The sequence below is a fragment of the Salmo salar genome, chromosome 15 (assembly GCF_965601325.2).
Source record: "Salmo salar chromosome 15, fSalSal1, whole genome shotgun sequence".
Taxonomy (NCBI): domain Eukaryota; kingdom Metazoa; phylum Chordata; class Actinopteri; order Salmoniformes; family Salmonidae; genus Salmo; species Salmo salar.
The window spans coordinates 68,341,657-68,353,520 of NC_138305.1; the positions used below are offsets into that span (position 1 = coordinate 68,341,657).

The following is an 11,864-nucleotide window of genomic DNA, read 5'->3' on the forward strand; positions in this document are numbered from 1 at the left end:
AAAATAGGCTACCGTTACAGGTCAGCGCCATCTTGGAACAATCGCATATCAAATCTAGTCTTGTATACTATTGTCAATAATCCCTTACCTTTGATTATCTTAATCAGAAAGCACTTCTAGGAATCCCAGGTCCACAACAAATGTATTTTCGTTCGAAAAAGTTAATCCTTTATGTTCCAATAGCTTGTTCTTGTTAGCGCGTTCTGAAGGCTGCACCAAAAGTTCCGTCGTGCGCGGGACTCCACTTTCGAAAAAAATCTTTTTTTTTTTTATTTAGGTTCATTCAAACATGTCAAACGTTGTATAACATAAATCTTTAGGGCCTTTTTCAACCAGAGCTCCAATAAGATTCAAGGGGGACGATTGCATTGTGTTTCAAAACGTTTCGAAAGGGGAGGGTAGCCAGGGGCGCCGGCGTCATAATGGTGATGGCCCTCTCCGTGTGACCACGTTCCACTGCGTCTCATTCATTCAGTTTTCACAGTAGAAGGCTCAAATCACTTTGTAAAGACTGGGGACATCTAGTGGAAGCAATAGGAAGTGCTCAATGAACCATTGCTCACTGTGTGATTTACAGGCAAACTGAAGTTGAGTCCGCAAATCAGAATTCCACTTCCTGTTACGATCGGTCTCGGGGTTTTGACTGCCATATGAGTTCTGTTATACTCACAGACACCATTCAAACAGTTTTAGAAACTTTAGGGTGTTTTCTATCCACAAGTATTAATTATATGCATATCCTAGCTTCTGAGTTTGAGTAGGAGGCCGTTTAAAATGGGCACACATTTTTTTCAAAAATCGCTGTAGAGCCCCCTATCCTAGGCGAACGACAAGAGGTTAATATTATGCATGTCAATCTCTCCTGGCTGAAAGTGGAGGAGAGATTGACTTCATCACTACTTTTATTTATGAGAGAAAATGGGAGGCACGCAGTACTACACAGAGCCATGACTACATGGAACTCTATTCCACATCAAGTAACTGACGCAAGCAGTAACATTAGATTTAAAAATCTGATAAAAAAAACACCTTATGGGACAGCGGGGACTGTGATGCAACACAAACATTGGCACAGACACATGCATACACAGACACGCAATAACATACACACTATACATACACATGGATTTAGTCATGTAGTGGTGAAGTAGGGGCCTGATGGCACACAGTGTGTTGTGAAATCTGTGAATGTATTGTAATGTTTTAAAATTGTATAAATTGCCTTAATTTTGCTGGACCCCAGGAAGAGTAGCTGTTGCTTCGGCAGCAGCTAATGGGGATCCGTAATAAATACAAATACAAATACAGGTAGGTTGGCTCCAGGGCAGGACCACTGCAGTGGGGTACGGGCCCAGGCTCTTGCCCCAGGATACACAACCCTGACGGTCAGCTACACCCACGGCAACGTCCACCTCAGCACCAAGATCACCATTGCTGCCTACCCACCACTCAGAGTGAGTCCATGCCCCCCCACCTGTACCTTAAGGCATGGCCTAATTCACACATGTTCATTTCATATTGGTCTACTTCAACCTCTTTCCCGGTCAAAGCACAAAAAGACTTGCGATTGAAGTCGTTTTGTATCTTTGTGTTGATTTGTAAAGCTTGTTTTTAACCCCTACACACCCTGATGAGTTGTCCTTTTCCTGTGCTCTTTGTTTTGATGCTATCTAAAATCTGCTCAGTGATCTTCACTCACTCTACTCTCCCAGCCAACTCTCCCCAGAGCAGAAAAGCCTTTCTCTTAATTAGCAGAAGATTGGGACACGCACACACTTGCGCTAAAGCCTGTCGCATGCTTCCCAGTCGGAACAGTTTGCGCCTATATTATGCCGAAATGTTGTGACTTTTTTTGTTCGTTTTGGTGTTAGGCAGGGTTTTTTTTTTTTTTTGCTGTTCGCACACCTAACATTTTTCTTAAGGGAAGTCTAAGTTCGGTAGCTGAAGTAAATTCGAATACAATTTTATTAATCACATGCTTCGTAAACAACAGTTGTGGACTAACAGTAAAACAAATGCTTACTTAAGGGCCCTTCCCAACAGTGCAGAGAGAAAGAAAAGAGATAAATAATAGAAAAGTAAAATGCGTAGTAATAGATACACAATGAGTAACGATAACTTGGCTATATACAAGGGGTACCTGTACCGAGGTGATATGCAGGGTATGAGGTAGTTGAGGTAAATATGTACCTATAACTAGCAATAAAGTGACATAGTAAACAGTAGCAGCAGCGTATGTGATGAGTCAAAAAGTTTGTGCAAAAAGGGTCAATTGCAGATAGTCCAGGTAGCTATTTGGTTAACTATTTAACTAACTATTTAGTAGTCATAGCTTGGGGGTTGAAGCTGTTCAGGGTCCTGTTGGTTCCAAACTTGGCGTATCGGTACCGTTTGCCATGCAGTAGCAGAGAGAGCAGTCTATGGCTGGAGTCTGACAATTTTTAGGGCCTTCCTCTGACACTGCCTGGTATAGAGGTCCTGGATGGCAGGGAGCTCGGCCCCAGTGATGTACGCCCCTTCGTCGGTGATTGGTCAACAGTACTCCTCATAGTAGTGGGAACTATGGATGGGGTTCTTCAATGAAGTGTTTGTCATTCACTTACTGCACCAAACATCTTAGTTAGATGTAAAATTATGCGACTAAGACCTCAAAAACTTTACAGATTTTGTTTATTTATCTTAGATTAATTCTGACTAATTTGAGGAAGTGTATACTGGGTATGATGTTGCTATGGCGTCTCAAGAGGGACAAACAGTAAAATTACCGTAATATCTCGTTTTTCAAGCGAAGGTCTTTTAAGGGATTATGCGAGGCACAGACGTTCGCTTAGCTGCTAGGAGAAAACCGAACTAGTATGCGGGCGCCTTTCAACACACATACTTTCACAACATGCACTTTTTCTCTGCGATCAGGGCAGAAGTGCAAGGATCAGCTAATGTTAAATTACCTCCTGGGTTTCGTCAGTGTTTTGTGCGTTTTAATTATGCACTCAATACACTGATTTTGTTTTCTCTTGCTGCTTTGGCTCAAGTACTTCACTGTAATGGAATTGATGTCAACTCGGCCCATAGAATGGACAATTTATGTAAAGCAGAGAGGCATCTCCATTCTCATGCATGGATCATTTTGTCATGCATCTTCTCTTCCATGACCATGGGTTTTCATCCCATTAGCACAAGTGCATGGTAACACAGTGCTCTTTGGTACACTACCAGGAAATTCTTTTATTTTAGGACGTTAAGATAAGCTTCTAATGAGTGAGCCAGACTTGTCGTTACTCTTACTCTTAGAAGGACTCTGGGAGTTTACGCTCCCTTCAAATAGCTACTGTAGCATTTACCTTACCAACCTTTTACCACGTTGTCTGTCGTGCTTGACCTAGTTTGGCTGTCTCACTTGAACACATTCATGTGTTATTTTCTTATTTAAAAACCTCCTGAAGTCGAACCATTTTAGGATTAACAGTGTCAAACCTGAGAGCTTTATCCAGAAAACATCTAACAAAAAATAAGCAGTAAATGTTCTTCATCAAATATAATTTGACTCTACAAAATACAGTATGCCACTTCTCCATTCACAAACCTGTACATGCTCTACATGTTGTCATGTGCAGGCTGTGGACCCTGCCTCTGTTGCCTTGGTGACCCTGGGCTCCTCTAAGGACATGCTTTTTGAGGGCGGGCCCAAACCCTGGGTCCTAGAACCCTCCAAGTTCTTCCGGAACCTAAAGGCTGAGGATGAGAACAGTGTTAGCCTGGCTCTGACCGGGCCCACCTCCCGCAGCTACCTCCGACACTGGGTCAGAGCCACCTGTAGAGCCCTGGGAGAACAGGTGAGGGAATGGGCTTTTCCTTGTTTGGCACCTACTGAATATGGCCCTAGGCTTTAAAAAACGTTCTAGCTCTTGAAAATGCACTGTAGATGAAATGCTTTGTTACAAACGGTAATACGTGTGTTATGAACAGGTAATAAGCGTGTTATAACTACCTCTCCAGGTATTGGCACTTACTGTGGGGAACCAGCCTAGTCTGACCAATCCCTATCCTGCGGTGGAGCCAGCAGTGGTGATGTTTGTGTGCGCCCCTCCCTCTCGCCTCACCTTGGTCCCTGTGTACACAAGTCCCCAACTGGACCTTACCTGCCCTCTGCTGCAGCAGAACAAACAACTGGTGAGAAAATAAAAGGGCAGTGTTCACACAGCACACATACAAACACACTTGGCACAGGAGCTGGCTACACAAAAAAAGGTGGCGGCAACAGTAAACATGTCATCCCTCACGAATGATGCATTAAGTGATCTCTATGGCAAGACGCATCGTTCACCCAAGTTGAGTAAAAATTGGGCCAGTGGTTGCTGAGATATCGTGTGGGTTAGCTAGACTCATATCCCAGAGTCAAATAGATCAAGTGATCTAAACATGTGCCTGTTATAGCACCACGTGAGGTCGATATAAATATTCTTGCATATATTGAGTCTTGACAGTGTTTGCTACATGTGTACCAAATGTGGTTACTATACAAATATTCTTGACTGATTTTATATGCATTATATGTTTATTGGTCAATAGCAGCCATGTTGTTTTAGGTACTAGTCTGGAAAATGTAGACCTTTGTCCGTAGATGCCACACATCTAATTTTGTGCAGATTGATCATTCGGTGTCAGAAGAGTAGCGTGTTTTTCACAAAATTCCAAATGGTGGAAAATCCATCATGGCAACCTTTATGGGTCCCTGAGGCAAATGTTGTTCCTTGTAAGGAGAGACTTATGTACCAAATTTCATGACTTAGGTCAAACTCGGTGAGGTGCGTGACCTTTCAAAGTTTGCTTTTTCAATTTCAATCTCTTGTAATAGCGCCACCATCTGGCCAATCAGTGTCATTTTGTAAATGCCTGATCTCTATGGCAAGACGCATCATTCACCTAAATTTCTTCAAAATCGGGCCAGTGCTGTTTTGAGCGATCGCGTGTGACTAACGTAAGAACGAACATACTAACGGACGGAGACAGATCCACATTCCCCTCCCCAATATCATTGTGGGGGACAACTAAAGACATAAGATCACGTCAAGTTTGCCGTTCTGCCTTTCTTATTTGCACCTGGGGGGATAAATAAAGTTGTATTGAATTGAATGTCTTCCTCCCTGTCAGTTTAATTTAGAAAGAAATAGTGCGTTGGAAGAACTGTGTAACATTATTTGTTGCAGGTGCCTGTCTCAAACTACCGCAACCCTGTGCTGGACCTGGCTGCCTTTGACCAGCAAGGCAGGAAGTTTGACAACTTCAGCTCTCTGAGTATCGTCTGGGAGTCGACCAAGGTGTCCTTGGCCAGTATCGAACCCACCATGCCTATGGAGCTGGAATTACTGCAGGACAGCAACAAACAGAAGAAACTTCATGGTATAATTTTGATATTCCTCATGATGGTATTCTTGCTTGATTTTATTTTTATTCTTTGGTCTAATACCAGGTGAAACCAGGTATAATACCAGATGTTTTTGAAGGCAATTTCAACAGTTTTGTCCAACAGAAATGTCCTCTTGTGTGTCAGGTCGTCAGACGGTCCTTGTCCACCACCAGTCTGGGACTGCTGCTATCACAGTAACAGCTCTGAGTTACCAGGTCCCCCACCTCAAGGCTGCTAAGGTTCTCAGTCCGGTAAGACAGAAACACAACCTTTAGCAGAGAAACATCACACTTACCTTACGTAAGTAGACAAGCCACCATTTTGAGAGCCATTGTGAACATTTGCAGGTTTTTCACTTCCTATGACTGGCAGGCAGGATGCTGTTGGCTGAGTGTGTGTGGTGGCCTGTGACCACAGAAAATAAACATTTCATCGGCTTAGAGGTTGCTATAGCAACACAAGACATGAGAGCCGAAAGTCAGATCTTCAAGAACTGTACAGATGTGACCCACCACCTGGATTCGGTCCTATGTAGTAAAATTTGACATTGGATGAAAGTAGAGACTCTGAGCTAGGAAATTGTATATCATACACTGCAGTTGAGGAACAATGGGGAAATAATTCTGCTTTGAAATTTGATAAACTTGTAACCCCACTTTTGAGAAAATGGCCCGTGAATGTTTTGTTACACATACCGGAGAGCTCTAATTTGCCTACACACATTTAGCATTGTTCACACCCTCTTAAGCCTTAGCCCCACACATCTCTTTTAAGGATTCACAGTGTGAAAGTAGAAGCAAAAAGTAGTAATAAAAAATAAATTTTATCTAGTCCTTGGTCTATGTCCTAATCGGACTTTGATGCAGGTCATGTTATTCACATTACCGTCTCTTTTGTTTAGACATGTAGCTAGCTAGCTAAACAATGAACTATAATCTGAAATCTAATGCCGCGTTCAAAACTACTTGGAAGTCGAAAATATCTGACTTCCGACTTCAGTGCATTCAACTGGGAACTCGGAAAAAACTAGCTCCAACTGGGGAAACATTTATTTGAATGGTCGTCCAACTTGAAATTCCAACTCGGCACTCTTTCTAGAGCTCCGACCTGAAGTGAGGATTTGACCTCGTATTTTTCGGATTTCCCAGGTATTTCGAACGCTGCAATACTACCATGCATGGCTCTGCAGGTAGCTAAAGCTAACCAACTAGGTTCAATGTTAGCTAGCTAGCTAACATTAGACTATTACTAGCAATGCAAATGGTTTCAGAGATACAAATACTATTACTACACAGATCATACACGTAACATTAGCTAGCGAGCCAGCTAGCTAACAGTACGCATTAACTTGCAATGAAAATGACTCTGGCAAAATTAGAAACTTATAACATCTGAAAATGTAGCTAGACTCCTACCCGTATACATGGATGAACGCTTCTCTCTCTGTCATGGATGTGATGGTTGCCCTTAGTTTGAAGATGTAATCCGGAGACCAGTGTTTTATACAACAGTCTTCTTTCTGTTCTCTTTTTGAACTCTCTCCGCATTTAGCAATCATCTCTCTGCTTCCAACGGGCATTACACTGATTTCAAAACTCGGTCAACTTCTTCCATGACAACGACACCGTTTCTCCCCAACCATTGTCATCAGAAGACTCTACCATGTCTGGGTCAATTCAAATGTTTTTACGTAAATCAGGGATTTCCTCATTGTCTGATTCATTTTCAGAGTCAGCATGGCAGAATCATCCTCTAGAAAGTAGTCCATCACAACTTTTTCCCACTGAGCTTTGTCAAGGGCACTATTACCTTCAGGGCAGCAATGTTGAGAGAAGTAGAAAAATGTTTTCAGTTCTTCATGATATCTTTCAAAAAAAGCTGCAGTAGAAAGGATTATCCACACATACTGAGCTGCTCATGTTAGACAGAAGCATGCTACTTGTCCAGCCCATCCATTATCTCAACCAATCATGGCTAGAGGGAAGGTTCCTGTATTTTTCCATGGCTAAACCAACCCTTGAAATGTAACAATTTCATTAATATTTACAGATGGAATACAAGTTTGTTATTAAGGCACATGAAAGTTTACATGTTCCCGGAGGCATTTCTGCAACAACAACAAAAAAAACCATTTTATTTTTAAAAAATTGTTAAAATGCCTCTCCTGTGAAGTAGTGACGTGCAACATAGGCCTAGTTTCTTGAAACGGGTCACAAATACTAAATTACAGCATTTAATTTTGCCAATGATACTAAGACTTCCCCTATGATTTCACTTGACCTTAACCACAGAACTCAACTTTTTAAGAACACTGCCATGTAGGGTAATCTCATCTTGGTGTCACTCTGACACCTGTAACCATGGCACCCATCCTGTTTTATCTCTCCCTCTTTCTGGCAGTTTGATCCTCTGACCGCTGTCTCAGCCACCCTGGAACTCCTATTGGTGGAAGACGTTACCGTCAGTCCTGAAGCTGTCACCATATACAACCACCCTGACGTGCGGGTAAGAACTGGAGCCTGTGTGAAATGTTCAGTAGTGTTACAGATAGAAATGTATGGCATAGAGCTGACAGAATACAATGTGACCCATCCTTCACTGTCGCTGTCAAAGGTAATATCTGCTCCGTGTATCCCATTTCTATGGTCCTATAGTCTTCCCTCACTGGGCACCACTACTACTGTATCTTAATCCTGTCTGACCGTTGACCTGCCTTACACTGTAATCTTCTTACTGAGGTCACTACCTGCCATGTAACCCCCTCATTCAGTCTCCCTCTGTATTACTGACTGCTCACAGATCCCAACTAGCTGATAGCACTGGATTATGATGCCTTGAAATTAGAGCTGGGGCGATAAACCAAAAAATTATAGACACCGACCAAACCGACCACTTATCGTAGACATTTTGCTGATATCGTTCATTACGATAAATAACCTATAGGGCCCTACTAGAGAAATGTGAAGTTTGAAATGAAATAAGTTTGCTAATATGGTTGTTGATGGGACAATTGATAGCTACAACATTGAAAGTAGTAGTAGGAGTTATTTCTTTTTTTACTTTGGTGCACATTAATGATAGAAACGTATCGTTCAATTTATTGTGATATGGATTGCTTTTTATATATTGCCCAGCTCTACTTGAAATATTACACACAGGTGGCCCACTAGCCTGGCTGATATATTACACACAGGTGGCCCACTCAGCATGGCTTATAAATTCTGCTGCATGGATTTTCACTCTTATTACAAATAATTACTTGTGGCCCATGATGTGAAAAACATGTACCTTTCAGCTGATATTGTGATGGGCCTTGACTGCTTCTTTGTCATCTTTGTCATCCATGGCTTCTCCTGTTGTCTATCCTTCAGGCTGACCTAGCCCTGAGGGAGGGCTCAGGGTATTTCTTTGTCAACACCAGTGTTGGAGGGATAGCAAATGTGGTGTACCAGGAGGCCCAGGGATCTGCTGAGGTGAGGAGAATCACAGAACACTCAGAATGACAATGCTGCTGAGCTTACCATTCTCTTTTGAGTGTACTATGTATAGGGTTAGCATACCATGGTTAAATATATGTGTGATGATGTGTTGTATACCTGTCTTAGTTCCTACACCTCCCTTGGCCCCTTATCATCCTACTTTCTTTTTATTTATTTATTTCACCTTTTATTTAACCAGGTAGGCAAGTTGAGAACAAGTTCTCATTTACAACTGCGACCTGGCCAAGATAAAGCAAAGCAGTTTGACACATATAACAACACAGAGTTACACATGGAGTAAAACAAACATACTGTCAATAATACAGAATAAAAATAAGTCTATATACAATGTGAGCAAATGAGGTGAGATAAGGGAGGTAAAGGCAAAAAAGGCCATGGTGGCAAAGTAAATACAATATAGCAAGTAAAACACTGGAATGGTAGATTTGTAGTGGAAGAAAGTGCAAAGTAGAAATAGATATAATGGGGTGCAGAGGAGCAAAATAAATAAATAAATACAGTGGGGGAAGAGGTAGTTGTTTGGGCTAAATCATAGATGGGCTATGTACAGTTGCAGTGATCTGTGAGCTGCTCTGACAGCTTTCTAACAATATTGTAGCTGACATGATGCTCTGAATGCAGCATTGATGAAACATTCGTGTGCCTTGAGAAAGGTGTTGTAACATAAAACGAAAACATCATATAAACCCTTTCATCACTGTGGCCTCTCCATGTGCTCTAGGTGCTTCCAGTCCAGCCGGGGACAGTGCAGGTGATGGTTCATGACCTCTGCCTGGCCTTCCCAGCCCCTGCTACGGCTACGGTCCACATCTCAGACATCCTGGAGGTTTATGTCCGAGTGGTTGACAAGGTAAGTGGCCAGCCTCAATACTTTATCCTGCAGGGCAGAGATCCAAAGGCTGTGTATCAGTGGTTTTCTGAAACCACAGGAAAGTATTGTTCACTATGTGAAGAATTCAAGAAATGGATATATACATACAAACAGGATTAAGATGCTGTGAATGTTGGTTCGATCCTCTCATGGCAATAAAGCCAACTTGAATTTGAGTGTAGCTGCTTGATTACTTAGTAAAAAAAACACATACAAAACACTTTTATGCAAATGACTAATTCAATTAGAGCCCAAAATAGTGCTTGTCATATTAAAAAAACATGAACTGGTTTCTTGCAGGTGGAGATTGGTAAATCTGTGAAAGCCCATGTCAGGGTTCTGGATGACAACAAGAAGCCCTTTTTGGCCAAATATTTCCGCTTTTTGAATCTGAAACTCAGTGCAGCGTCCGGTATCATCTCTCTGCAGTAAGTTACTGTTACATTAATGAATCATATAAGTATAAAGTTTTGTTTTTAGAGCAGATATTATTACATGAACACCATCACATTGCCATTGTCTGTGCCACTGGGAATGGAGAAACGGATAGGAATTACTCCTGCATGCACGTATATTTTGCCTACGTTTCAGTAAAGTAGACATTGAGTTCACAATTCATGTTGTGTTTTCCCCAGAGCACTTTCAGATCCCTCAGAGAAGGACACGGCAATCTTCCTGGTCAAAGGCTTAGCAATTGGACAGACCAGCGTGTCTGCTATGCTAGTAGACAAAACTGGAAGGAAGATTGCATCTGCTCCTCAGCAAATAGAGGTAGGAGGGTTTTCATGACACTCACTGAAACATGTTGTCCAATGATGTTATATTTTGTGTGTTGAAAGACACTCATTTTTGTTTTGGTCTTTCTAGGTGTTCCCACCATTCAAACTGATCCCCAGGAAAATGACTCTGATAATCGGAGCCATGATGCAGGTACATTGGATTGTTACATGTACTCTGGTCTCTGCCCCTGCTGTCCCCCACACTGATAAAACAGGATGTCCTGTTTGGAGAATCTCCTTTTGTGAAGATAATTTGAATCACCATACGCTTTAAAATAGGCCTTTCCAGCTTACCCATTGAGCAACAGCTCGTTTGTGTTCTTTGCATTTGTGAAGCTCTCCACATGCTATTTAATTGCTGAATATTAAGTAATTGTAAATACACACACCCTGTGAGTAACCTGTTGATTTAATCTCCAAATCTCTAGTGTTGATTATTCTAACAGACCATGAATGATTTGATTGCCTTGAGAAATTTAAAGACCCCACATTGACAAGAGTTGAACACGCTGTCAGTAGCCTCAGGGCCAGTCACGTGAAACTGATAGTCTACCATATTTATGACACACACAGACACCACCCTTTACCTCGTCTCCATGTTGTAGATCACATCCGAGGGAGGCCCACAGCCCCAGTCCAACATCCTCTTCTCCATGGCCAATGAGGAGATGGCATCTGTTAACGACATAGGTCATGTCAGGGGCGTCGCCATTGGCAACGTCACGGTTACAGGACTGGTTCAAGCTGTCGATGCCGAGACTGGGAAGCTTGTTGTTATCTCTCAGGTAAAATACCTGTACATCATCGGTACATCATCTGTTTTTCACCAATTGAAAGTGATGTACTTCTATTCTGATGTTTCCTATGAACAGGATCAAGTAGAGGTTGAAGTTGTGCAATTGAGGGCCATTCGCATCCGGGCCCCTATCACCAGAATGAAGACTGGGACACAGGTAACACATAATAAGTTAACTGTATTCTCAAATGGTCTCTGACAGTGTCCACAGGACATACTTCACTCTAAGTGAGATGCGTTATATTGTGAAAATCAAGACTTACAGACGTGTAAGCTGCTTTGAGTTGCCTCATCCTGTCCCTTCTCCTAGATGCCTGTGTATGTGATAGGGCTCACCAGCAGTCAGACCCCCTTCTCCTTTGGCAACACCCTGCCTGGCCTCACCTTCCATTGGTCCACCACCAAGAGAGACATCCTAGAACTCCAATCACGACATGCCGAGGTGGGAACCAGTTTTTGATCTCGAGTTTTTCTTCTTGATGAGTGACAAAGGTTCCATTCAAGGCCACAG

The 11,864-nt window shown here is 42.3% G+C and overlaps 1 protein-coding gene across 1 annotated transcript in view; it reads left to right on the plus strand.

Moving 5' to 3' along the window:
* Positions 1-11,864, plus strand: part of nup210 (nucleoporin 210) — a 62,704-nt gene that overhangs the window by 24,827 nt on the left and 26,013 nt on the right. The window contains exons 14-27 of the mRNA XM_014145440.3: positions 1,309-1,454; positions 3,615-3,833; positions 3,997-4,170; positions 5,208-5,400; positions 5,552-5,658; positions 7,808-7,912; positions 8,779-8,880; positions 9,629-9,757; positions 10,079-10,206; positions 10,414-10,549; positions 10,646-10,708; positions 11,163-11,342; positions 11,430-11,510; positions 11,664-11,795. Coding sequence (XP_014000915.1) covers positions 1,309-1,454; positions 3,615-3,833; positions 3,997-4,170; positions 5,208-5,400; positions 5,552-5,658; positions 7,808-7,912; positions 8,779-8,880; positions 9,629-9,757; positions 10,079-10,206; positions 10,414-10,549; positions 10,646-10,708; positions 11,163-11,342; positions 11,430-11,510; positions 11,664-11,795 — 1,895 coding nt within the window. The remainder of the gene's footprint in view (positions 1-1,308; positions 1,455-3,614; positions 3,834-3,996; positions 4,171-5,207; positions 5,401-5,551; positions 5,659-7,807; positions 7,913-8,778; positions 8,881-9,628; positions 9,758-10,078; positions 10,207-10,413; positions 10,550-10,645; positions 10,709-11,162; positions 11,343-11,429; positions 11,511-11,663; positions 11,796-11,864) is intronic.